This window comes from Rhinolophus sinicus, linkage group LG05 (genome assembly GCF_036562045.2).
Source record: "Rhinolophus sinicus isolate RSC01 linkage group LG05, ASM3656204v1, whole genome shotgun sequence".
Taxonomy (NCBI): domain Eukaryota; kingdom Metazoa; phylum Chordata; class Mammalia; order Chiroptera; family Rhinolophidae; genus Rhinolophus; species Rhinolophus sinicus.
In genome coordinates, this window is record NC_133755.1 from 395,972 (window position 1) to 422,316 (window position 26,345).

Below are 26,345 nucleotides of genomic sequence, written 5' to 3' on the forward strand. Positions count from 1 at the left end.
TGTTGCAGGATAAACGTGAATCAGATCAACACTTTGTATACCTTAAACTGACACAATGTTACATGTCAATTATATCTTAAAGGTGGAAAATAAACAAAAGCAGGTAGGGGTCAGAAAAAGCAGTGTCTTTATATGTTCAATACATGTATGTGTAATGTGTCAGGTATTCTACTCTAGAGCTGGTTCACGTCCCAGCTGGGGCTTGTCCTGGCCTCGGAGGGTAAGGACACCGGCTTGCTGAGCTGGAATCCTGTACAGGTGCGTGCCTGCGGGGCGCGGGGCGGGGCGCACAGGAAAATATGTGCTTGCTTCTTTTTTGTGTTTACTTTCCGAGATTTATCCAAAACTAACTCCCGCTTAATTTAAATGAAGATGATTTGCGTCTATACAGCCCTGTCCTGCGAGGCCTATGGGCTCAAACCTGAACCAAGAAAGGGAACCAGCCCATCAGCTGACTCTGCCCGGAGGAAGGGTGTGGGGGCTGCCGAGGCAGGGCCCGCATCGCGACCCCCGAGGCGCCCCGCCCCCTCTCGCGGCGGGTACCTGTAGGTTGGGGCTGAATCTGGACCGACGCGGGGAGGGGTGGGCGGGAAAGAGTTGAATTTTCTGCTTTCCTTTGCCGGAAAGTCCCCGGGATCCCGCGTCAGCTCTGGTGTGACAGGGAGACCCGTGTGTATGGGGGGCGGGGGGGGGGCGGGTTCCCGGGGACCCGAGAAGCGGCCGGGCTGGGACTATCCGAGGTCGGGGAGGGCCGAGGAGCGCCCGGCTGTGGACCGAGGGGAGGTGGGGGCACCCAATCCAATTAACCCGGGAGAGGGGTGGGAAGGGGACACCAAGCGGGGGCAGCCACAGCCGCCCCCACCCCTGCCTCGAAGCGCGCCCCCTGATCACTGTGCGCTCGCCCGGGCCTGGCGTGAGCTCGCCCCCCTCTGGCCGGTTCTGCGCGCTGGTCCGCACCGGGTGGAAGCGCGCGCCCCTCTTCTCGGGGGCGGGCCCGCGTGGGCGGCGATCGTGGGCGGTGGGCGGAGCTCGCGGCCGGCGCTCCTCCTGCGGCTGCCAGCAGAGCCCGAGCCCGAAAGGGGCGGCGACGCGGCGCCCGCGGGGCTGCTGGAGGCTCGCGCGCGGCCCTGGCATTGAGCTCTCCCGGCCCCGAGAGCGGCCCCGCTGCGTGGGCGGCAATGAGCGCCGAGGGACCCCCGCCCCCGGCCGGTCCCCGCAGGCTCCCTGGCCGCCTACTGGTGCCGGTGCGGGTGAGTGAAGCCTCCGCGCCCCCGCCCGCTCCTCCTCCTTACCCGGAGTCCCCTCTTCACCCGCGTCCTCTCCTCACCTGGGACCCCTTGTCACCTGCGCTACCTTTTCTCCCGGGACCCCTCCTCGCGCGCACTCCCTCCTCACGCACACCCCCTTCCCCACCTCCCGGAGCGGCTCGTGCAGACGGGTGGACGCAGGGACCCTGGGCACAGTGGGCAGCCACCCCGGTGACCCTATTGGAAACGTGGGGGGTTTGCTCTTTCATGTCTTGAAGGACTGCGTGTTGAAGGCAGGGGCTTTAGAGGCCGAAGGAACTAGGACTTTCCAGAATTGGGTATTTGGGGTTCGCCCCGCCTGCCTTCGTGTGAGCGGTTCCTGGGGCCCCAGCAGGTGCGGGTCGGGGTGTGGGAGGCGCCCGCCCGCCTGCAGGTCTCGGCGGCGCGGACCTGGGGGCCTCTGCGGGCTGGGGGCTCCAGCCAGCGCCCAGGAACTTGGGGGAAGTCATAATACTATTTTCTGAGGTCTATTCTGGTCCCTACCCCAATACAGCCCCCCTCCCCCCTTTATTTTTAAATAACTGAACTGCTGATTGACGGAAGGCGGAAACGTTGGCTCAAACCTGCACGAAAAGTTCTAACTGCCTCCCACAGCAGAGGCGAGGGTTCTGGAAGCGGTTTCAGGAAGAACTGACTTTCTTTCCGCCTAGTAGACTGACATGGCGTTTCCTGCGAAGGCAGTTAGGCCCCCCTGTGCGTATGCTGTACCCGCAGACCCTCAGTCCCGAGAATGACAGTGCGGACCGGACCGGCAGTGCGTTTAGCAGCCTTTCTTAGGGGAACTGAGCAACCTTGAGGCGTCACGCGGTGGCAGGCTTCTGTAAATCGCGTTGCTCATAATGTTTCTAAACCAGGGTAGTAGCAGCAACCACGGCTTTGTTTTCTTTCTTTCTTGTTTTTAAATCTGCATAGAGTTAGGTGCCTCTTCCATCAAGTTTTACCACTCTGGGATATTACCAGAAAACCTTAAAATTAAAGTTTGTGTCAAGTTCGTGGTTATTTCTGCGGTACTTTGTAGCGCGTCCAGCTGTGGCAGGTGGCCGCGGCACCTGGGCGGTATCTGGCCAGCTGACGCTCATGAGTGCTTGAGGAAGCAGGGAGCCCCAGTGACATGCCTTCTTACTGTGTGTGGCTTTGAAACGACGCCCTCCCGTGGGTGGGAACTGTGTCCCAGCTCAAGGTGCTCTGGCAACAAGTTCTGTGACTGTAGCGCAAGAATTGAAGTGGATTTGTCATCCTGCATAACTGACCCAGCTGACGAGTTATCGGCAGTAACTTGGGTTTTTAATGCAACATAGCAATGGCGATGCCTGGGGTCAGCCTCCCTGTGTGGCAAGTGCTGACACTTTTAGGTACCGACTCAGGCCCTCAGCCCAGGTGGCTCTAGTCACCAGTTTGCTGCAAGATGTAATTAGTGCTTCTTCATAATAAGCGCTGGGATTATATGATACAACCTGTGAATTGTACTTGCAAGGAAGTTTTGAAGCCCTGGAGGCCGAATATTAGAATAACAAAGCGTGCTAAGCTCAGAAATATGTGTGGTTTCCTAAATGATAAGGTGTGTTCTGTGGGCCTCTGAACTCCACTGGGTGGGAGGTTCAGATTCTTACTGAAAATGGATGTGTTTAAGTACCCTGCCCACACATCCGTCCTTAAAGCCGAGGACATTCGCAGCACACAGTGAACTTGAATATCTGATGGGTAAGGTCTCTGCATGTTGCTGCATTATGAACTCTCCTGGCCACTCATTTTTACTGGAATGATGGGTCTAGGCAACCATGCGGAATTACTGATTTTCTTATTAGTAAGTATCCATAACCTCACTGAATTTGCAGTCATTTAGTCATTTCAGCTGAGAAAGAGAACTTTGTGATTCTAATTAGAAAAACAATGGCAAAAAGTTGTTTTAAGCCCATCATATTTCTAGTCACAATTTTTTTTTCCTGTAGTCAAAAATACAACACATTCTTTATGACTGCTTGTTTGAACCATGGGAATTTGGCCAAATCTGAACGTGTCTTGTTCGGTATTGGAGCTTCTTTCTTCTCTCTCCTTGTGGGGAGTTGTCGCCTATCGTATACTTTTCCTGAGTCGAGCCAGTTCTTACGCCTGTTTCCATAACTGTGTCTGTGTCCTGCGGGAAACCCTGGAAGGAGCCGTCAGCGTGGTGTGACAGAGGGTGCAGCTTTCACAGTCCAAACTGCTGTCGGCTTGCACAGGGAGCGTGGTGTCTATGTACCAGTAGTGCCTCAGTGTTGGGCTGGAGCATGGAGGCAGCCATGTCTGTGTCATGTGACGAGCTGCCGACTGGACGGCGAGAGTGTGTTGTGTATTAGTGATGCAGCCACTTAATGGCCCACTAGAGATGTGAGTGGCTGCATTAGAGAATTAAAGCGTGGAACGTCCCAGGAAGGTTCTGCATTAGTGTTACTCTCTGTCACACGGTTCTCATCCTTGCTGACTCATCTTTGGTTTCCGTTGTGCAATTTCCGGTGACGTCTATGACATCATAAGCTAGATTCACTTATTTTTTCATGGGGAATGATCTGATTTGATCAGGAGGTATGTTTGCTAGTGAACATTTTACCAAGGTCCAAGTTAGAAAAGTATGCTGAGGCATTGAAAATTCCAGGTGTTCAAATTGTCTTATTTCCCAAGCCATAGGTGAGCAACAACAACCTTTTCCATCTCCGTGTCTGTGTACGTGCATAAATACAGAGGCAGCCTTTTCAATTTCAACTCGAGTTTAGTTCTACTTCCCAGGATGTTCCATGAGACACACTTTGAGAGAGGCTGACTTGAGGCCTCCTTGAAGTCTAGTCCATCAAGGTAACGAGTTACAAATTCAGACACTGGGCTGCTTTCTAACAGGGATGCAGGGAGGAGATCCTGTGGGGATGAGGACACATCAGTTTACTCCTTTACCTGTTAAATGGGTGTATTGGCTGCAGAATTATTAGAGCAGTTTGGTGTTTGGCTTGCCTGTCACCACAGGTAGCATATGGTCGCATCAGGCACAGGAAGTGAGTTCTGGAAGCTTCTCCAGGGCTCCTGTCTGCATCCCAGCCTTACGCCCAGCACCCTGCAGACTTGCTCCAAGTCGTGTGGAGATGGGATGTGGCTGGCAGGATGCCATCCAGGAGAACCTGGACCCCTCAGGTAGACCGGGGAGCTCAGCGTTCCCAGCCTTCTTTGTCACTGGAAGAATGTGCTGAGCATGTGCTGAAGGTTGCTTTGAATCTTTGATCCCAAAACCCTGAATTACTCACTATTTAATTATATTCTACAGGTTTTTTTCCTTTGAAATAGGAAAGTTTAAAAATTACCAGTGGAGGGAAAAATACATGAGGATTTCATGGCAAAATATATATGCATTTTAAACTGGGTGTGCTTTTCATTATGACCCAACTGGTTACTGCATATTGTCATTCAGACCCTAGTTTTGGACAGAAGATTTGGGGTTATTGTCAGTGAACACTAGGTGTCGCCTTTCCCCGGTCCATGCTAATGTTCCTGAAAGGCGCAGGAAGCCTTACCCCTTCGGTGTCTGGCTAGATGCTAAGCCCCACCCGCTCTGTGACCTGGGCCCTCTCCAGGCCTGACCTGCCACCCCTGAAGCCACCCCCAGGACCGAAGCCACCTCGTCACCTGTCAGCCCTAACCTTCGCTTTTTCTCTCACACATCCTCTTCAGTGCTGTTGAAAAGTGCTGGGGATATGATGTGAGTTTTCAATTAAAATTATTGCATAATATAGTTTGCTTTCTAAGGAGTCTAGAGTTTTAGATCCTGTAAATATTATTAATAATTAGCTATGGTTCAATTAAGCAAAGATTAGGATTTTAAAAGAGAATATTCTTCTTAACCTAAGTTTTCATCATTTACTGAGAAATACAAGCTTAGTTCTCACACCTTAAACTGGGGACACTCAAAAGCAGGGGCTTAGGCACGACCCTTTTGGGACGCCTGCCAGCGTTGACGAGTGAGCACAGGTTCGTGTTGTCTTGATAAAAGAAACCCGTCTGGTTTTAGTGCACTTGTCGTGGTTCTTGGAACAAGGGAGAGAAGACCAGCTCTGCCTTCGTGTACTAGGGATGTAGAGATGTTGCTGCCTCGGGGACCTGGCGGAGGGAATGGCGGGGACACCCACGCGGTTTTCTCAGCCTTGAGGTTGACCCTGGAGAGTGGGGGCTGTGATGGTGCAATATGGCTTCACCTGGAAAAGTGCTTTGTACATATAAATGTGCATGCGCGCGCGCACACACACACACACACACACACACACACACCTACACCTTACACGGCAGCGTTGGAGCACCTGCCAGGTGCCAATGCCCTGTGCTGGGAACTAGAGGTGAGACAGACAGCAGGTGGCGCCCAGAAGTCCCGTCCTGGAAAAACAGGTGCGAAGCAGCGACAGCGGCAGTCACTCCTGTGGCCACCATGGAATTACTGCTGGGCGTCATGGGGACACCAGGTGGATGTGGCCACAGACCCTTAGGCAAGGTCACAGTTTGCAAAGAGTAACACGTGAAACAGTTGTGTGTTTTTATGGTGTGAGGGAAAGAGAAGGGTGCTGTGTAGAGAAGGACGTGTTAACCGGGTCACTGTCATCCATACCTACAGGGAGCCTCAGACGTGGGCACCTGTGTGCATGGCCCCGGAGGAGCCTCCTGAGTCAGTGACGCTGAGAACTGATGGGCACATAGGCAGAGCAGCGCTGAGCGTCCGCGGGTTGGGGCTGGCGCAGAGTCACTCCCGTGGGGCTGCTGGTGGGAGCCGGGGCGTGCATAGTGCGTGCAAACACACCAGCACACAGCCAGTGTGCACAGACATACTATGTGCACATACACACACATACCCTGTCACACACACCTGCACACACACTGCTTGCACACATACCACACACACATGCACATTTATCGCACGCACACACACACACCAGGCTCAGGGCGCTGAGAGCTGACGTTCTGTTTTACTTGTACAGCCAGGACGCAGGGGAAGGGAGACCCAGGCCCAGCGCTGTGACCTGCTCCTACTCAGGAGCGGCCGCAACTTGGTGAGCAATGGGTCTGACGAGCCCAGTTCACCTTCAGACAGAGCAGGTTCTCTTTCCAGGGCCAGTGTGTTTATGGGTGAAATGAGCCACGTCTCACAGGTGGGTGTGGAATGTTGGGGATCATGCAGGAGCCCTGACTCGACCTTCAGGGAAAGGGAAGGGCCCGGTGAGGCCCGGTGGACATCCTGCAAGCTTCGCGTTTCTTGCTAGTGAATGTAAGAAGTGATAAAACCTACCTGGTTTCAGATTTAAACAACTGGAAACATCATCCTCACTGCCTGTGGGGCTGTGATCAGCAGCTTGGAACCCCCACCCACCCCCAGCTGCATTTGCGTCAGCACAGCCCTGTGGCCAGAACCCTAGCGATGCCATGCAGCTTCCTTCTGGGATGCCAGGACCTGCAGCTCCCTGTCACCTCAGCGGTCTGGCCAAGGTTACTTCAATTTGCTGACTTCTCTTTCTATCCTTCTCGGGCGCTGCGCCCATATGTGCTCTGGGTAGCTGTGTTTGTGGCCAGCGTGGCACAGGGATCCTGGATGCTGGTGTGTGAGTCCTGGTGACAGGACAGGTGAACGTGCCCCTGTGGCTCCCGTGTGGGGGGAGAATTGGAGAGCCTGCACTGTGGGGTCTAGTGATGGCCGGATGCAGAAATGGCTGTTCATGAGAGTATTTCCATTGCCGCCATTAAACACTTCAAAGGGGGGCATTATCATCATGGTACCCTCTGCAGAGCGATTCCTAAGTTCCCAGGGAGAACAACCCCGACAGCTCAGGTCCCAGAATTTGATCTTGGGCAGTTTGATGGGTTTTATGTTAATGGAACCATTTCAATATGGGATGCATTGTGACATGGGGAGGTCTGTGACATCAGTCACCTTAACAGCATGGCACATATTTCTTTATTAGCTAGAAAAGAACAGTCCATGTGACTCTATACAATACACATAAGTCACTGATTCTGCTGGAGTCTTGCCCCAGGATTTAGCGGTGTTGTGACTAATTGCAGTGGGTTTTCTCACTAGGAGATTTTCTCTAGGAAGGTACTCACCATAGTTAGGGAGGGTTTTGCCCATCATCTTCCATTGTCAGATGTCTTCTGTAGTCAGTGGAATGGTGGTCCCCACGAAGCTATGCCCACATCCTAATAACCCCTGGAAATGTGTACGGTAAAGAGATGAATTCAGCTCAGGGTTGTGACAGGAGTCTCTCCAGAGTGTCTGAGTGACCTGTGAACACAGCATTCTCATGAGACGGAGCAGAGGGGGCCTGCACACACACAAGAGAAGAGGGCGTCACCAGGACGCAGAGGCTGGAGTGACACGGCCACACTCCAGGGGATGCCTGCACCAGCAGCAGCTGCAGGGACCCTCCCGAGAGCCTCTGGAAAGATTTGTCCTTGGGCTTCTGGCCCCCAGAACTGGGAGAGAACAAATGTCTGCTGTCAGGAGGCACCAAGTTCATACATATGTGGTTACTCTGCCCTGGGAAGCCACTGCATCTTCTCAGGTGGAGAAAACAGTTTTCGCAGGAGTGCGTCCCTCGGAATCAGGGGTATTGAGCACAGACCCCAGTTAGAAATGTTTGCACAATCGCTAACCTTTACTGTGTGCTGTGAGCTCTGACCTCTCCCAACAGCTTCACTCTCCTAATAGTCAGGCGTGGATTCTGTTCACACCTGCTGGCAGTGAGGCAGGCGGAGCCGAGGGCGGCTGTGCCCTACCCATGTGGGCCCAAGGTCTGATGTGCACCCCACACCTCTGTGCCCATGGCACCATCTCCCATCCTACAGACACCAGGGAGAATGCAAATAACAGAAGAAAAGGCAGCGTGGATAATGACACTCACCACACATGAACTGCCCCTTCTCTGTATACAAAATGCATTTATTCTCGCTAACGACCAAATGGAGTAAAAAAAAAAGTGTGTAATATATAATGGGAAGTGCAATACTTAGATAAGATTTCATTATATTTTTAAAAATTAAATTCTAAATTGGATGATGCAGTTTAAATTTGATATGAAAATTTAAAACACGGTATATTAAACTAAGTAACAGCATACTTAATAGAATGAAGAGGAAAAGGCTGGTGGCTAAAAAAGGAAAGGAGGTGAAAGTGAGAAGCTTTCCTATCAGGGGAGGACTTGAAGCCCAGGACAGTGGTGGACTCCAGCTCAGGGGTGTGTGGGTCGCTGGGGGGCCAATGGGTCGCACCCAGGACCGCTCAGCTCATGCCAGTGAAGACCAGTGGGTCTGGGAAAGTCGGGGAGCTCTGGCTTTAAAGCGACAGCCTTCCTGCGCTCCATCAAATTACACTATGACCTGTGCCTTCCTTTTCTTTCTGTGAGGAAGGGATGAAAATGCATCCAGCGTGGAAGTTTCCATTTCCCGGGGGTGAGGGGGGGGGAAAGAGCAGAGTGACCCCCGTCTGAAACCTTCCAGAGGCCCGCGCTGTGCCTGCGCCCAGGTGGAGAAGACCTCCGAGCAGGCCAAGCGGCCCCTGCTCACACGGTTCCCTGTGGACTCATGGCCACGGCCTGACTGGCCTTGGGGTGAATGGGGGAGGGAGAGGAGTGAGGTGCGGGATGAGGCTGGCCCGAGGCGGGATCCCGCTCCTCTGTCACCTCCTGTGGTTGACGCACGTGTCCTCCCCTCATGCTCTGACAGCTGTGCGAACAGTAACTCAGCTCGCGTCTCAGGGTAAGAAGTATGGAGGACGTTGGACAGTGGCCTGTGTGGTGGCTCCTCCTCCGCGGTTCAGATGCTATGCGTTTACACTCACTCCTTAGACACAATTTTATCCTGCTTTTCAGAATTTCTCATTATAACATGAAGAGTTTTATACTTTAAGATAGTCATCAATTACCGTCCAGTCCCTGCTTAGTATTCTCTTGTATCAAACGCGTCTGCACGGTTGTCCCCTCTGAATGGGTTTCCATTACACAACCGTCTGCTTTCAGTGTGGGGCCAGCACCAGTCCTCCCGGGCGCTTCCTCTCCCTCCCCCTGATGGGGTGTGACCCCGAGGCAGGAAACTCTGGTTCCCAAGTCCCCCCTCTGGTCACCCCGTTGCCAGGAGTGCTCAGTCGGTGGTTTCTCAGGTGGGTTCAGTGCGGCCGCGGCCGTCCCATGAGGTTTCTGCGGCAGCTTGCAGGGCTGGCGTCCACCCAGGCCCTCGCTGGGCACCCATGAGATGCGGTCCTCCCGTGAGTCTGTCTGGAATCTGTAGCATCTGTCACTCTTACTGACTCGAGGAGACTTGGTGTGACGCTGCCGCCAGCATGTCCCCGTGCCCCTGTACCCGGGAACAGCCAATGCAGCCAGCTCTGCGTTTCTCAAACTGGGGTGCAGAGGGAGTTATTCAAAGACAGAATGAATACAGCTAATTGTACTTGGAGATTAGATGGATAGAAGGGAAGTCATTTAGACATTTTATTATATCATAAATATAATATGCAAATATACTTACATATTTTAGAATATAATGGAAAACTCACCCTAACTTTAAAAATAAGTACACAAACCCGGGGAGTCTGAGTGAGTGTTCTGTGTCCAGCCTACCTGAGTCTTCACACACCCCAGCCCTTGGTGCTCACTGCCTGAGACACAGCCTGTGAGGTACCCTTTGGGGAGGAAACACTGGGGCCCTAGAGGCCAGTGCAGCCCGTGTTGGACTCAGATTCAGAAGCAGGGGAAGTACTGCTCACTCTGCAATGGCCCTGGGGCATAGGAGGTGGGCAGGTGGAAGCTGGAGGCTGCATTTCCTGAAAGTGCCTTCAGGGTGGGTCATTGCACCCCAGGGCGGTTTCCGGTTCAACAGGGATCTCCCCTGTGGAGCGGATTGTGTTTGTGACTTTTTCTAAAATGTGGGCTCAGCGTTAATACCTCTGGTGAAAGGAGACACACTTCATATTCCCAGGAAATTCACTTCATTTTTTTTTTTTTTAAGATTTTATTGGGGAAGGGGAACAGGACTTTATTGGGGAACAGTGTGTACTTCCAGGACTTTTTTCCAAGTCAAGTTGTTGTCCTTTCAATCTTGGTTGTGGAGGGTGCTGTTCAGCTTCAAGTTGTTGTCCTTTCAGTCTTAGTTGTGGAGGGCGCAGCTCAGCTCCAGGTCCAGTTGCCGTTGCTAGTTGCAGGGGGCACAGCCCACCATCCTTTGCCAGAGTCCAACCGGCAACCCTGTGGTTGAGAGGACGCACTCCAACCAACTGCGCCATCCGGGAGGCAGCTCAGCTCAAGGTGCCGTGTTCAATCTTAGTTGCAGGAGGCCAAGCGCACCATCCCTTGCGGGACTCGAGGAGTTGAACCAGCAACCGTGTGGTTGAGAGCCCACTGGCCCATGTGGGAATTGAACCGGCAGCCTTAGGAGTTAGGAGCATGGAGCTCTAACCGCCTGAGCCACTGGGCCGGCCCTCACTTCATTTTTATTTTCTCTATTATTTTCTTTTTATCATTTTTTCTTTTACATTATCTTTTATATTGTTATTTATTTTTCAGTTACATTGTTTTCTCTTGTGTTACTTCTTTCAGATTATCAGATTATGTTCTTCTGTATTATTAAAATATAGTTTCTTATAGTATAAAATACGTTTTCTTGCTTGGTCTTTGTTGTGATGTCATGAGCCATGTGGTATAGGAGTCTCCTTTGAAATGGGTAATTTTCTAAATGTCTTACCTTTAAGTGTATCATCATTCATTTTGTTATATCATTTCATCTATTTACATACATTTTGATTAAAATCTCAGTCTGCACGACAAAAACCTGAGTTTTATTCCTGTTGAAGGCAGTTTCTAGGATCACATGGCAGAGAAGTAGAATTTCACAGGATGGTAGGATCAGCCTGTGGAATTCTGAATTGTCGGGTTTCCAGCATTATCTTCTGAAATAGCATTTCCCTCTTTTCCTCAACATTTAGGCTTATATCGCACTCGCTTTGTTTCCTGAGCACTGTCGTGTTTTTCGGGATTCGGTTTCAACCACAATTCTGAAGTATGTGTACACTGCTGTGCCTGGTCCACGACGATGACGGCAGCATGTGTCTCAGGGCTGACCCCACGGCCTGCTGCTCACAACAGAGAAAGGAGGTGACTGTGAACAAATGTTCCATTAGAAAGGCGAGCCTGTACCTGCCTTCAGTGACTCCTCAGTGAAATATGGGGGGCTAGTAACAAGGATGTTTTACCGCTAAATGAAGATACGGGTTTTGGGGTAAAGGCCTTGCGTCCCTGTCTGCCCTGGGCACTTGGTTAAAGTGCTTATCACCTGTTGTTTCCTCCCATCACCTGTTGTTTCCTCCCATCACCTGTTGTTTCCTCATCTGTAAAAAGGCTCCGGTGACTGAATTACTAGGAACCACCTCAGCCTCTGCTCACAGCAGCTCACAGTCTGGCAGGAGAGATGGAAATGTAATACAAATACTGCCGTGCACTCTGGGTGGATGGGTCCCCTGGCTCCCTGGGGCGGGTGGAGGGAGGGAGATAAGCCTGGTTCCAGCACGAGCTGCTGCCTGTGGTATAAATGCCCCAACAGGACAGATGTCAGGTCCCAGTGGTTTCACTACCAGTTGGCAACGTCTGGGATGGGTAATGGTCTGCTGTCCTCTGCTGGTGAGGGACCAGCTCTGTGAGATGAGCCATTGAAGGAGACGGCTGGCAGCCCCCGTGCAGAGGCTGTGACAGCTCTCAGGGCAGGGGGCTGAAGGGCGCAGAGAGGGGCTCCCCTGTCCTGTGCCACTGACCACCCGAGTCCACTGGCCGCTTTGGGACCATTCTGTCTTTGTGATTGTGTATTAAATGTCACGTCACGTCTGGCATCTGTCAGGTTGCTTTTGGGGAAGCTGGAAGGTGTCTGTGGTTTTGTTGCTAAGAGATATTGTCTTCAAAAATCGTTTTAGGAAAACCACCCCATAGTCTGTGGTCTTTTTCTGTTCTCCTTTTTAGAGTCATTTCCCTTTCTCAAAACTGCAAGAATAGGAACAAATCAATCCCACTTGTTATGCAAATGTGTGGGTTTCTTTCAAACAGCTGCTAGAGTGGTTTTCCAGTTAAAGATCTTTTAACTCTTAATGTCATATTTGCACGTAAACCATTGAATGCCCAGAGAATGCTGCCACCTTTTAACAGTTGTTGCTGAAATTTACAGAGATAATAATCTGATTTAAATTAAATAACTTTATGATAAAGTACTGTGCCACTTTTTTTGTTAAGAACTTTGTAGATTTATCATTATTCAAAATTTCTATTGGAAGGACTTCTTTAGCATTAGATCATTTTATAATCATTCACTCCTTTGGAGCATCTGTGACTTGCATGGGACTTGTATTAAAACTGAAGAGTCAGGTCAGCCTTGTTTTTATTTCGTTACTTCTTGATCATGCCCCCAGTCTAACCAGTGTTACTGTGTCAAGTATTGTTGACAAAAAAGCATCCAGCCTAAGAGGAAGCTTATAAGAGTTTATTTGAGCCAAACTGACGACAATTGTTGGGAAGCAAAGTCTCAACAGATTGAGAAAATGCTCCGGAAAAGGGCCGTTTTGCAACTTATTTTATACATTAGCATCTGAGGAGGAGGTGACATGAAACCCACTGGCTGTAGATGAAGAGGGCGGGAGAAAGCACAGCGGGGACGTCTCTGGGACGGACAGAAGTACATTGGGGACCGGCGCCTGTTTCACCTCGGGGGGTGCAGGACAGTCGACAGCATTTTACAGCAGGTGGAGCGGGCGTTTGGGGAACAAGAGCACAGCGAGCGATTCTGCAGTTTCCTGCTCTGGTGGGCGGTGCCCGGGGGTCCGGAAGGGGACCCTGACCTTGCAGGGGTGACTCACCTTAGACGCAGAAAGACCGAGACGGGCCCACTCACGTGAAGCCTGACTGTGTCGAGGAGCCGCAGGCCGAGGGCGTGACTTCCGGCCGAGGACGTGACTTCCGGCCGAGGGCGTGACTTCCGGCCGAGGGCGTGACTTCCCGCCGCGGCCGCCTGGTGAGGGGTTTTTATGTTCGCGCCACCCGGTGCGGTTACTGTCCGTCCCCTGAGCTCGTCAGCTTTGACCTGTGGCGCCTTTTCCGTCCACAGTGTTGGAAGGAGTTTTCAGTTACTACTCAGTCTGAAGACTCTTCTTCACAGGTGAGCAGAGGAGATTATTTTCGTAGTAATGCCGTCTGCTGAAATAAGTCTCCAGATAATCCCTACAAAGAAAACACAGTTAAGAGAAGGCGCCGTGCGTGCACACGCGGAGGGCAGCCCTGCGCCCGGGACCGGAACGGCCGAGCCCAGCCTGGCGCCTCCCACACTGACCGCCCCTCCCGCGCCCCCACCCGGAAGTTACCATAGAGTTCAACCGGAAGTCACGACTAGAGAGTCAGCAAGGGGCCCAGCTCCACCTCAGTCCTCCCATCTCCATGGTTAAGCATCCTAAGGTGTCAGTTTACTTTCAGCAGTAAACACCGACAAGAAGAAAAAGCCTCCTTGAGTAAACTAAAAAACATCTGATGATGAATAATTCATGGCAAATGTCCTGCCTACATATCCTTGTGAAAGGTACGATCGTAAGGAAATTAGTGTTTCTGAGTCATCCGGATGCTGCCAACAAGAGAGAAAACACTTTGGGATAAAACCCACGTGTGTTTCATAATCAAATTGAAGAGAAAAAGAAGTTTTGGTTTATCACCTATTTTACCGAGAAGAGAACGGTTTCTGAAAGCTCATTTTCTCTACCAGAGGTGTGTCTGGAAGGCTGGCTCCATCCAAGGGGGTCGTAGTGAAGCCTTGTTGTAAGAGCCAACATCCAAAGAGAAAACACTTGGTTTTCCTCGAAGGGCATTAACCGTGAGAAGCTGCAGGACAGCGCATCACTGGCCAGACCGTCCTGCTGACCACAATTGTGCCACGGACCTCATAACCGTTAACACTTCAGTCACCGTGGCCACCCTGCCAGGACCACCGTTTGCTTCTTATTTTCCATGGGACTTGCCCAAGGTCAGAGCTGGTGGCTTTCAGGGCTGAGCTTTGCGTCTTGGTGGCTTCCTTCCGAGCCTGAGATTCTAAGCTGCTCCTGAGACGGGAGGTTACGCCGTCCGGTCTGCATGTTCCTCCTGCAGCTCAGCTTTTCACGACCAGAAAGTTGCCACGACCAGTGACCCAGGAGATGTGACCCAGACAGGCACACCGACAGCTAGGTGAACCACGGAGCTGTGTTCTCCACAAGGACACGTCAGCATCGTCCCCTAAGTGGCGAGGCACAGGCATTTGTCACAGCAGGGAGTACATCCCACTGGCGGTGTCCCTTCCTCTGTGTCAGTGTCTCTTCTCCACTCACCGCCTTTTTCTCCCCACCAGGGCCACACATACACTTGTGAACGTACAAGCACATGCATGAACACTCACTTTGCACACACATGTGCACACACGGCACTTGCACACACACATCCCCTGACTGGTCCTGGGCTCCTTACCCCCCCCATGGAACGGCCACCTCTGAGCCTGAATTCCAGTCCCCCGTGAGGGTAGCAGGGTCGCTTGCCTGGCTTGGCAGAGCCCCAATTAGAACCCGTGTCCTCATTTCCTTGAGTTTTATTTTTAAAGGTCACACACAGGTTACAGTCTACTTCATAATATGGGAGAGGTTTTAATATGAAATAAGGTCCAGACTTACTTACCTGTCAAAGGAATTGGCCTGCCCCACGGTGAGAACAACTGATGTTTCGAACGTGTGTCCACTGACCCGCATGTTTCATTACCACCTGGGTACGGAGATGACAGAGACTGACCTCTGCTCATCCAGCCACGCTGTGCACATCCGTCACACAAAGGACATGCCTGTGGACCTACTGTCTGCTTTTCTAGGTTGTCCGTGGCCGCTGTGGATTAAGGTCAGGAGGTAGTAGTGCCCTAACGTAAAATCTGAGCCGCACTCCGGGCAACATTTAAAAAGCGCGACGCTTATCCCCTAAACAGAATTTATGTGAAGCCAACAGTTCATGCGGTTGTTTTAGTCACACCTCCCAGGTCAGCACAGGAGAGCCGCTTCCTCCATGTAGGCCCCCCGAGTGCTCTGACCACTGTGCCTGGCCGTCTGGCTGGGCCGTAGCTCAGTAAGTGTGGCCTCGGTCACACAGTCCCGGCTCCTGCCTGGAGTGTGGGTGGCGGCCGTCGTCCCAGAGCCTGGTGCCCACGCATCACTAATCTGCTCCTCAGAGTGACTGAGGGCACGAGGGCACAGAGGCCAGGGGAGCGAATGTCTTGGGGTCCAGGATCCTGCTGGGTGCATGCAGGCAGCACTGGGAAGCAGCCGGGGTCACGGGCGAGCTGGAGGCTGTGGTGCTGCACCCACCAGTGGGCAAAGGAGCCAGAGTGGAGAACTCTGCCCCCCGCAGGGGCCTCTGTGAGCACAATGGCCAAGGAGCGGAGGCTCCAGGAGGAGGAGCCATCATAGGTCATTTGCTTGGATTTCATCTGAGGACGTCCCGTCCTTCCTGAGGGACTTTGTCCCAACTACAGCAGCCAACACCATCCCCTTCCCATCCCATCTTCCACAGCTGTTTCTGCACCGAGACCAGCTGAGCTGTCCTTGTCCCAGCCCCTGCGGGAAACCCGAGCTCCTGCCAGGCGTCCCAGGTGTCCCACGTTATCAGGCGCTTAGTCCTGCTTGTCCTTGGTTGCACTTAGACTATGGCGTGTGTCAGTTTTCCTTAGAAAGTGGTCCAGACTGGATTGAGAATGGGGAGAGGAGACATGAAAATGTCATCTTGTCCCTGCCAGGACACCTCCTCCCTGGGGCCTGGAAAGTGGGGAGGGTGATGGTGTGGAGCCGTGCGTGACAGGATGGCAGGTGACACAGGACCTGTCTTAGTGTGACTAGGAGGTGACGCAATGGGCTGCCCCAGCCTGGTGGGTGACACCTGGCCTTGCTTGTGGCCGGTGGCAGATGTTTTCTGTGAGCTGCATTGTCACTGAGTGTTTGGCATTTTAAAGGTGAAACTTTATCAAATTCATGCTTTTAAGAGAACAAAGGTTTTCCCCTTGTTTTTGGCTAATGTTTTACACTCATGCTAATGGGGAAAAATACAAGAACGTCCTGATTAGTGATGGAAATGGGACGTGCGGGCCCCTCCCTGAGCTGAGGGGCCTCGCTGTCCTCGTCAGGCAGGGACTCTGCTCTCTCTGTGGAGACTGCAACCAGCTCCCGCCCCTCTGCTGAGCATAACCCATGTCCTGTAGCCGAGCTCCTGTCCCAGGCGCTCATCCCCACCCCTGGGCCACCTCCGACCTGCATCCTGGCCTCTCGTCCTGCCACGTGTGCTGTCTCATCCGAGTTGCCCCTGCTGCAGCTCTGGGGCCGGCCTCACCTCCGGCGGGTGGTGTTCCGGGCGAGGGAGGGACGGGTCCTTTTGTAAACGCTGAGGTTATGGCACCAGAACAGCAGTTTTCAGTGTTGGACACTGGTCTCCAGTCTGCACATCCAAAGCTTCTCTCACGATGGGTGAGTGTCCGGCCACCTGGAACCTCAGCCTTCGGCTCCGACACATGTCATCCTAGTCTCCTGCACCCCGCTCTTCACACTGCTCTAACCTGTACACCAGGGACACCCTGTCCTTTGCCGCAAGCGCTACTGCCAGGATGTGCGTGTTCTCACTGGAATCAAAGGGAGAGGGCAGCGCTGGGGCCGGTCCAGTAGAATTGGTGCACGGTAACTCACTGGGCTTGTTTTGGAAACGTCCTCCTAAGTCAAAGGAAAAAGTGGGTGCGCTTTTCCTGGAAAGTGAGCTTAATGAAGTTTGTGTTCCTTTTAGAGACGTCCTATAGGCTGAACTTGCTCTCCAGCTTGTAACTTACTAATGAGCAAGTTGGCTTGTGAGGTGAAGCCATCAGCTCACTGATTCTTGCAGGCTGAGAGGAGGTGTCTGCCATGTCCTATGAGAGACTTGGGTGCCAGGCACCCTGTCACAGTTCACTGGCCTCCTTTCCCCTCTCCTGTTCACTTGAGACTCACACCAGCCAGATGCAGACAGACACAGCATGCTCGGAATTTGCGTGTCCTTGTCGGTGACCTGACAGGTCAGGTAGGTGTGGAGACTGAGCCCATTGACAGCGTGAGGAACTCGAGCTCACGTCCCTGTGAGTCTGATCTAAGTGTTACCGTCTGGGTTTCAGGGGGCAGCCAGCACCTCAGACAGGATTCAGTCCTGAAGTCACGTGTGGCTGTGAAATAGTCACATGTTAATGGAAGCTCCGGGGAGGAGGGGAGGGAGGATGGAGATTCCAGTTCTGTAACATTTGAAAAAAATAACCTATGGCTTTATTCCAAATCGATGAGCCTCTAATGATTTCTGTTACCCAGTGTACCTGTTGTATTAGGATATTTGCATTCAGGAACTCACACGAGTCCTGGTTTATTTTCTTTTCCATAATCCTCTTACGGCTTTTGACTTAATAATCATGTGTTAGGATGTGAGGCAGTTTTCCCCCTTCCCCCAAAAGCCCAGTAATATGAGCCAGCCCCAGAAGGTACCGTGGAGCCTGGAAAATGTGTCTGCCCCACGAACGTCCGAACAGCACCATGCAGGGGGCGGTGTCCCGGCTGCCTGCAGAATGGTGTCTTCCTGGGGAAGGGGTGCTTCAGCTTTCCCAGGAATCCTGAGACCAGGCAGCGGCTGTAAGAACAAGCCCCTTAGTTCCTTAGAACCATCAGCAAGTGAGAGATGCTGCTCACCTCACGCTGCCCTTCGCTGCAGGGCGGGAACTGGCTGCTGTACTGAGGCCGTCAGGGAGGGGACGAGGGGTGTTGTGTGGCTCCCGGCTGTTCCTGGCTGGAGCCTAACACAGTCGTGACTGGCTCAGCCAGGGTGAGTGTGTTGGGTGAGCCGGGCAGGGGAAGGAAAGCACGTCCGAGGCTGTCCTACAGAGCACAGCACAATTTATTGTATGCTGGACTGAAAAGCAAACAAATGACTTTTTATGAAACAAAAAAACTTCTGCACTAACAGAAATAAGTGAGAAGCAGAAAACACATAGAAATCAAATTAGTGATATTGAGAAAACTATGATTTCTAGGAATACAGAGGAAAAGAACATAAAATTATGAGAAAAAAGAGATATGGAAGATAGAACAAATGATAGAAAAACATGATATTCTTATTGAAGAAATTAAAGAAATGGAACAGGAGCCATAATCAAATTGCAATTACAAAACTTTCTCGATACAATGTTTATTTCTGACACCTTCAAAGATACACTGCTGACATTGGGAATTTTAATACATGTTAGTGTCATGTATGTTGCATTATGTAGGGGACTTTGGATAGTGACCTCATCCATCACTAACACACACACAGTCGTCTCACTGCCCTACACGTCCTTGTACTGCCTGCATGGTTTCACCTTTTCCAGAATGTCGTGCAATGGGGTCGTACAGTATGTTGCCTTTTCAGACTGGCTTCGTTCATTTATTCCTGTGCATTTAAGGTTCCTCCACATCCCTTCATGGCTTGAGAGCTCATTTCTTTTTACCTGAGTAATATTCCATTGTATGAATGTGCCACAGTTTATCCATCACCTACTGGAGGGCATCTGCCTGCTTCCCAGTTTGGGGAATTACAACTAAAGTTACGTTAACATCTGTGTGCAGGGTTTTGTGGACGTAAGTCCTTAACTCCTTTCAGTAAATACCAAGGAGCATGGTTGCTGGCTCAAATGGTAAGACCATGTTTAGTTTTGTAGGACACCAGCAAACTCTCCTGCAGAGGGCTGCTCCGTTCCGCGTCCCCAGCAGCAGTGACTGAGGGTTCCTGTGGCTCCGCGTCCTGCCAGCACTTGGTGACGTCAGGGTTCTGGATTGTGGCCGTTCTGATAGGTGTGTGGTGGGGTCTGGTCGTTTCGATTGGCATCTCCCTGATGACACAGGATGTGAGCTTATGTGTCGTCTGCGTATCTTCTATGGCGAGGGGTCTGTTAAGGTCTTTGCCTCGTTTTTTTAATTGCGTGGTTTGTTTTCTTGTTGCTGAGTTCTAAGAGCTCTTTGTCCATTTTGGATAACAGCAGTTCTTCACACGTGTCTCGCACATATGTTCTCTCCCAGTCTGTGGCTTGCCTTCCCTTCTGACGGGTCTTCTGCGCAGCAGACACCTTTCATTCTCATGAAGTTCAGCTTCTCAGCTGCCTCTTCCGTGGTCGTACCTTTGGGTCGGATCTAGAAAGTCGTCACCATGGTCAAGGTCATGCAGGCTTCCTCCTGTGTAACCTTCCAGGAGTTCATAGTTTTGCATTTGACATTTAGTTCTCTGATCCATTTTGAGTTGATTTTTGTGAAGGGCATGAGGTCTGTGTGTGGATTCATTGTATTTCATGTGGCGTCCAGTTGTTTCAGCGCCATTTGTTGAAGAGACAGTCTCAGCTCCTTTGTCAGAGGTCAGTCGACTGCACTTAGTGGGTCTAGTCCAAGGCTCCAGAGGCATCGAGTGCCGCTCTGGTGAGTGACGTCCTCACCAGCCAGTGAGGTTCTGTGTGGAGGGCGTGGACCCACCTCCCTTCTCCCGCCAACTGCTCTCTGCCCCTCACCTCATTCTGCCCTGACACTGCCCGTCTGTGTCCTCCACTCACCATGCCCTCCTGCGGCCCCTGGGCATCTGCGTGCCTCTTGCTCTGCCCAGAATTGTCTTCTCTCCCCTCCTTCTCTGGTTGCAGCCCAGGCCGCTTCCTTGGAGGAGCCTCTCCTGAACGCTCCGGCCAGGCCTCCCCAAACCTCCGTTCAGAGGCCCTTTATAAACAGGGTGTGTCTGCGGCTCTGCTAGTCACTGGACACCAGCCTGGATGGGACAGCAGTGTGGCTTCTCTGTGACTCATGCTGACCACGCCTGCTTGTCACTTGGTGGACGCTCAGTACAGCTGGCTGAATACATGATAGGACGCGGCCTAGTAACAAGGGTCTTTAGGACATTGACACAGGACTGTGGACGAGCGTCAGGGGACAGGAGTTCCAGAAGGTTTGTGGAGCAGACGTAGCTGTGGTCGCTGAGAACCGGGTGATGAGAACCGGGGCACCCTGCGTGTGGGGGGCTGGGAGCTGGACCCCGACTGCAGGTCCAGCCACAGGCGGCCTGGTGGGCGACAGGAAAGCACAGCAGCTGAGTCCTTAGCGCTTGTGTTTTACTAGAGGTGACACTGTCATTGTTTCAGGTTTAGTGACGCGTGAAGAGATGCCAGGATTTCTGTGCACACTGTTCAGCCCCCTGTCATATCTTAATCTGTGTGGTTTGGCCTGAGGGGAACAGGGGGCGCAGGACGCCGCCTCTCAGAGAATTTCCAAGTAGGCCTGAGTCATGCAGGCTCCCGAGGGCGGCTGCTGGAGTGGCGCTGAGCTCTCACTGTGCGTGGGCTGTGATTTTCGTCCTGGAAACTTCCCGAGTCAAGCTCTGTGCTTAGTGTGAATCTGGGGAAACATGACTTTTTCTTTGTACCTAGCTTCTTAGTTATTTCTCAAACGAGTGACTATAAATCGCTCTGCTTCTTGCTTTCATTTAGTCCTGGTGCAGACTGCATTGCAGAGCCCTGAATTCCCAGGGCAGACTCCGCACTTAATCAGTGCCTGTCATGGCCCAAATTACTTTGTCAAGGATGCGAGCTACTACAGAGCAGACGTTGTTGGAAACGAAACTTTGCCGAATAGCAGTGCCCAAGCAAAGTCCCCTAAACAATGCAACAACATTAAATTTTAATGTTTTAAAAAATTATACCTTGTTTATTTTTAGTAGCGCTTGATGTTACTGTCATGTGACAGAAATCCAGTCATTAGTCTGTGCGGTCGCAGGGAGTGATGTTCCTAGGGTTTCAGTTTCAGTTTTCACCACTGACGTCTTTAGCCTTTTGTCACTAACTCAAAATAATTGTCGTCCTTGCTGTAAAGCTGAGAAAATGTTCTCAGTAAACAGCATTTGATGTGGTCATCAGCTGGCTTTATACTCAACTGATTCCTGACCAGACTTTCTCTGTGCAGACAAGCTGCATGTGTTTCAGCTCTGTCAGTACGTTTTTATTCTGTCGCTCACTTGGTCTTTGTGGTTAAAACGAAGGCTGATGTGCTACGATTACTGTAAAATTGTCCAGGGTGATGTAACTCAATACTAAACTCGGGTCTTCACTTATTCTTTTAAAAATAAAGCTGTGTTGTTTCATAACATGCGTGACATCACTGTTAAAAGATAACTCCTTTTCTAAATACCTGACTTACAAGCAGTCACACAGACATGTCACGTCACTTGCTGACAAGATTTTCATTCGTTTGACTGCCCTCAGTGGTAGTGACGTGACATCACGCTCCTGGCCAGCTTCTGGTTACTTCTACGTTCTCCTCGTGATGGCAGTTTAGCCCGAGTGTCTTACACATGAGTGGCGGGAGGTGGAGAAACTCGGGATGGCTGGCTTCTAATTTTCAGTTATGCTGCATTTTAAAATATGGCCAGTGTCAAGCCAGCCAACCCCCGTGCCTCAGTTTCTCCAATTGTAAAAAGAGGAAGCGGTGTTAGAATCTTGCAAAAGTTCTTCAAGCTCCAAAATTCACATGTCGGCTTGGAGATGACATTACAGAGATTACTCGACCAGAAATGGAAATGTCGGCTATTATCATGCGAGTTCCATAAACACATTTTACATTGTTAATTCCTAGAATCATGAAGTTACATCAGGCGAAACCAGTGCTGCTTAATCCTTGGGAACCTGCAGGTCTGAAGGGTGTGTGTGTGGTGTCTGGACCGTGGCTCAGCAGTAGCGTGTCAGTGCACTTAGTGGGTCTGCATCTGTTTGGGGACACGCTTGCTTTCTCAGGGCTCTTGTCACGACTGCAGGCAGCATTTGAGGTGACGTGGACACATGAATGACCTATTTCTGTCTTACCTGTTTCCTCTCCACAGGAAGACACCTGTACTTTATCCCATCCACCTCAACCTGCCCCCAAAAAAACCAGTGACAGAAAAGGGGCAGCAAACTCACCTCTTTCCCATGTTGTCACCTGAAATGGGGACAGGGAGCAGGACCGCTTTCTGAGCAGGGAGCCAGATGTGTGTGTGGGCCCCGCTCACGCCCGGGTGCCCAGCGGGGTGGGCAGGTGCCCTGCGCCCAGGTGGGGGTGGCTCAAGTGCACAGGCGCGTGAGCGTTACCTGACTGTGGGGTGTTACCTGTGTCCATGCTGTGACGTCATAGGTGCAGTTTAAGGCTCACAGCGGTGTGTCCAGGAGGGCGCGTTTACTAGGGTGTGAGGAGCCGCGTCTTCCGTGGCCTCGGAAGCGACGACAGGATGTTGGGCCGCGGCGATGTGAGCACATCACTGTCTGTCACGTGGGGCCACGCGCGGGTCCCGGCGGCGGCCACGCTCAGATCAGACCTGGTGTTCACACTGCACGTGGCGATGTGACCCCCACGAGGACTTGGTCCCAGCAACAAGGAGAGAAACTTGAGTACATTTTAAGCTGCTGAATTCCCTCTTATTTGGAACTGAGCGTTTCGTAACGATAAGGAAACATTTGCAGTCAGAGTGTTTAATATGAAAGATCTGAGGAAGAAGGAAAGACGTCCTAGGCTCAGGCAAAGCACCTAAAATATTTCAAAAAGTGTAAGCGTGGACCAAGTTTAACCTATGAGAAGATCCCTAAATACCTTCCACATTGTCGGTTGTGCACGACTTTATTGCCAGTGGGTGCCGGGACCGTGGACGTGACCAGAGGTGATTTCAGACGCGTTTTATTCGTTTCACTGCCGTGTACTCCTCCAGCTGTGGCTGCGACAATGTAATGGGCCCTTCTTCCCTCAGCAGATTTCGGTTCATTGAGACATTTCACTTCTTTAACCTGTGTTGCCGGGGACATTTCTGTGTCTGAAGCCTGCGGCCCCTTGGGGACCCGTCCTTACGTCCTTGTGTCCTGGGGCTGGTCCTGGGGCTGGTCACTCGCTCTGCTCCTGGGCGGCACATTTTCACACGATCGAAACATAATCAAAAGAAGAGGATCCTTCCATGATGACAGGAAGTTAAATGGAGCTCACAGTCCAGTAAAAAGTCTGATTGGGACCGGCTGTGCTCACTGGTCTGGGTGTCGTGCGTGGCTGCGTTCCCAGGGCAAGGACAGAGCTGGTGTCATTGTGACAGAGACCACATGGCGTGGAGCCTGGGGGGCTCGCTCTGTCCCTTCGCCCTGAGAATTTGTTGTACGTGAGGAATTAAGGCCCTGGCACCTCGAGTGACACACTGCCTGCGTCCCATTCCTGGAAGAACAGAAAACAGACCCTCATGTAACTTTGGCAGCAGCGCCTTGTGTTCAAGTTCTATTTTATACAAAAGGAAAGGAAAGGAAAGGAAAAAGAAAATAGTCACTTTCTGTGTGGTTTGAATCATTGGAGGAGCTCTGGTTTCACTTCCTGGATCATTTACCACATGCATTTAACTGTACATGGTGAGGCCCACCGACTGGTTTCCCAGGTGGTGTCACACCTGCTGGCGGTGCGTCACCACACGCGTTGCCGTGCAGCCGGACACACACTCGCTGTCACCAGGCTTTATTTTGCGAGGCCTCCTTGGTGCAAAATGGCATTTCCTGGTGGGTTTCATTTCCACATTTTTTTTTTTTTACTATTAAAATTCTTTCTTTCCATTTATGACACGTCTGTCCAGATATTTCCTCACTTTTCTGTCGGGTGTTTGGCTTGTATTTGTAGGTAGGATTCTTTTCACACATTCTGATGAATAATCCTTTGTCAGTTACGTGTGTGGGACGTGTGACTTCCCACTGTGTGCAGAACCGTTTCACCAGCACACGTTTCCCCATGCTGACGCACATTGGTGCTGACTTGCACACATTTGTACACAGTGCACTGGTTGTGTAACCTTTCCAACTTATTTGTATATTGCTAGTTGGTAGTCCGTGCTGGACAGTGGGGATAGCACCACCAAAGTCCTGTCCTAGTTTAGTCAGTGACAGCCCGCTGACACATTCCTCCAGTTTTAGTGCTGCACTTCCTAAACCTTTCTTTCGCCGAATGTGCGTCTCACTTAATTTTATTTGGGACGATTTCCTGCACTGTTTTTCAGTCCATCGCATATTGTGCTGTGATCAGTAGTATCGCCAGTGAGCAGAGCAGAGTTGCTGTTGTCTTGGTTACTTTGTCAACTGTTAATAAGTCCTGGCTGAAAAGTCGGTTCTTGGTCTGCTGATGTTCGCAGGTACCTGTGTACGTATGAATCGCTTACAACAACTTCGTGGCTAATTAATGAAACTTACCACATTGAAACCAACGGTTGACGTATCTCACAAACATTTACAATGGATTCCAAAAGACCAAGTGTCACTTAATTCACTAGCAACTTTCCAGACTATGGAATGTTTCAAATATTTCTTTAAATTTCCGTAGAATGATGCCCTCAATGCTTAGGATTTATAGTTTGTCTTACGTGAGTTGTCTGATTAGATGATTTCATATAATTTATCATAATGATTTAAAGCATTATAAGTCTCTCTCTCTGAGATGCTTAAAGGACGAGGACATTCATGATACAGAAAATCATCTTTCATGCATTTAAACAACTCTGTATTTAAGTTTTATTTAAAAACGCCTGTCTGTGCTCATGCTGGCACCCCTAGAAATGCCCCCACCCACGTCCTCCCCCACCCCCGAGCCTTTTGTGACACCTCCGCCAGCGTCAGCTCTGAGGGATTCACTGACATGCTCTGGGCTTAGGGCACCTGCGTTGGTCGCCTGCACAGGTGGCTGAGCTCTCAGCTCTGAGAGACTGACTGATGCCTGGGTGTCCACAGGATCGGACAGTTTTACTTAATTATATTTGTCTGCTTCACAGAAACACAGAAACTGATGGTACATGAGACGTGTCCTTATTCGGTGTTTTAGTTACAGTTTTGATTGTGGGAAAAATAAAATACAGTAATGATAAAGGACATCTGGTTTTAAGAAAATTTGGGTAGTAACTACTGGTTTTTTCTTTTACATACCAATAAAATATAAGCTAATAAATGGAATATATTTAGAATTGTTATTCAATTTGATTTTTAAGGTTTCCTCTGCAAGATAATTTTGAGTTCAATTTTGTTTTTTCAATTACAGTTGACTTTCAATTATTATTTTGTATTAATTTCACGTGTACAGCACAGTGGTTAGACATTTATGTGATTTAAGAAGTGATTCCCCGAATTAGTCTAGTACCAGCCTGGCACTATACATAGTTATTACAATATTATTGACTGTATTCCCTGTGCTCTGCTTTACATCCATGGAACTATTTTGGACTACCAGTTTGACTTAATGCTTTCATCTTTTTCACCCTGCCCCTCCAACCCCCTCCCATCTGGCAACCCTCAGTTTGTTCTTTGATTTTGTTTGTTTATTTTATTCTTTAGTCCCACATATAAGTGAGAACATATGGGATTTGCCTCTCTGTCTGACTTAATTCACTCAGCATAATACCTTCTAGGTCCATCCATGTTGTTGCAAATGGTAAGATTTCATTCTTTTTTATGGCTGAGTAATACTCCATTGTATAAATGTACCACAGTTTCTTTTTCCAGTTGTCTGTTGATGGGCACTTGGGTTGCTTCCATATCCTGGCTATTGTAACTAATGCTGCAGTGAACATAGGGGTGCAGATATCTTTTCGAATTAGTGTTTTGGATTTCTTCAGATAAATACTTGGAAGTGGAATGCTGGGTCAGAAGGTAATTCTATTTTTAATTTTTTGAGAAAGCTCCACACTGTTTTCCATAGTGGCTGCACCAATCTGCAATCCCACCAACAGTGCAGGAGGGTTCCCGTCTCTCCACATCCTCACCAACATTTGTTGTTTGTTGATTTATTGATGATGGCCATTCTGACAGGTGTGAGGTGGTATCTCATTGTGGTTTTAATTTGCATTTCTCTGATGATTAGTGACGTTGAGCATCTTTTCATATGTCTGTTGGTCATCTGCATGTCCCCTTTGGAGAAAT

The 26,345-nt window shown here is 50.6% G+C and overlaps 1 protein-coding gene across 2 annotated transcripts in view; it reads left to right on the forward strand.

Moving 5' to 3' along the window:
• The first annotated feature begins 982 nt into the window (after positions 1-982).
• Positions 983-26,345, forward strand: part of SNTG2 (syntrophin gamma 2) — a 155,052-nt gene continuing 129,689 nt past the window's right edge. The window contains exon 1 of one of the 2 annotated variants that reach the window (XM_074331613.1): positions 983-1,250. In XM_074331613.1, coding sequence (XP_074187714.1) covers positions 1,179-1,250 — 72 coding nt within the window. In that variant the 5' untranslated portion in view covers positions 983-1,178. The remainder of the gene's footprint in view (positions 1,251-26,345) is intronic. The other variant, XM_074331614.1, reaches the window with a different exon arrangement.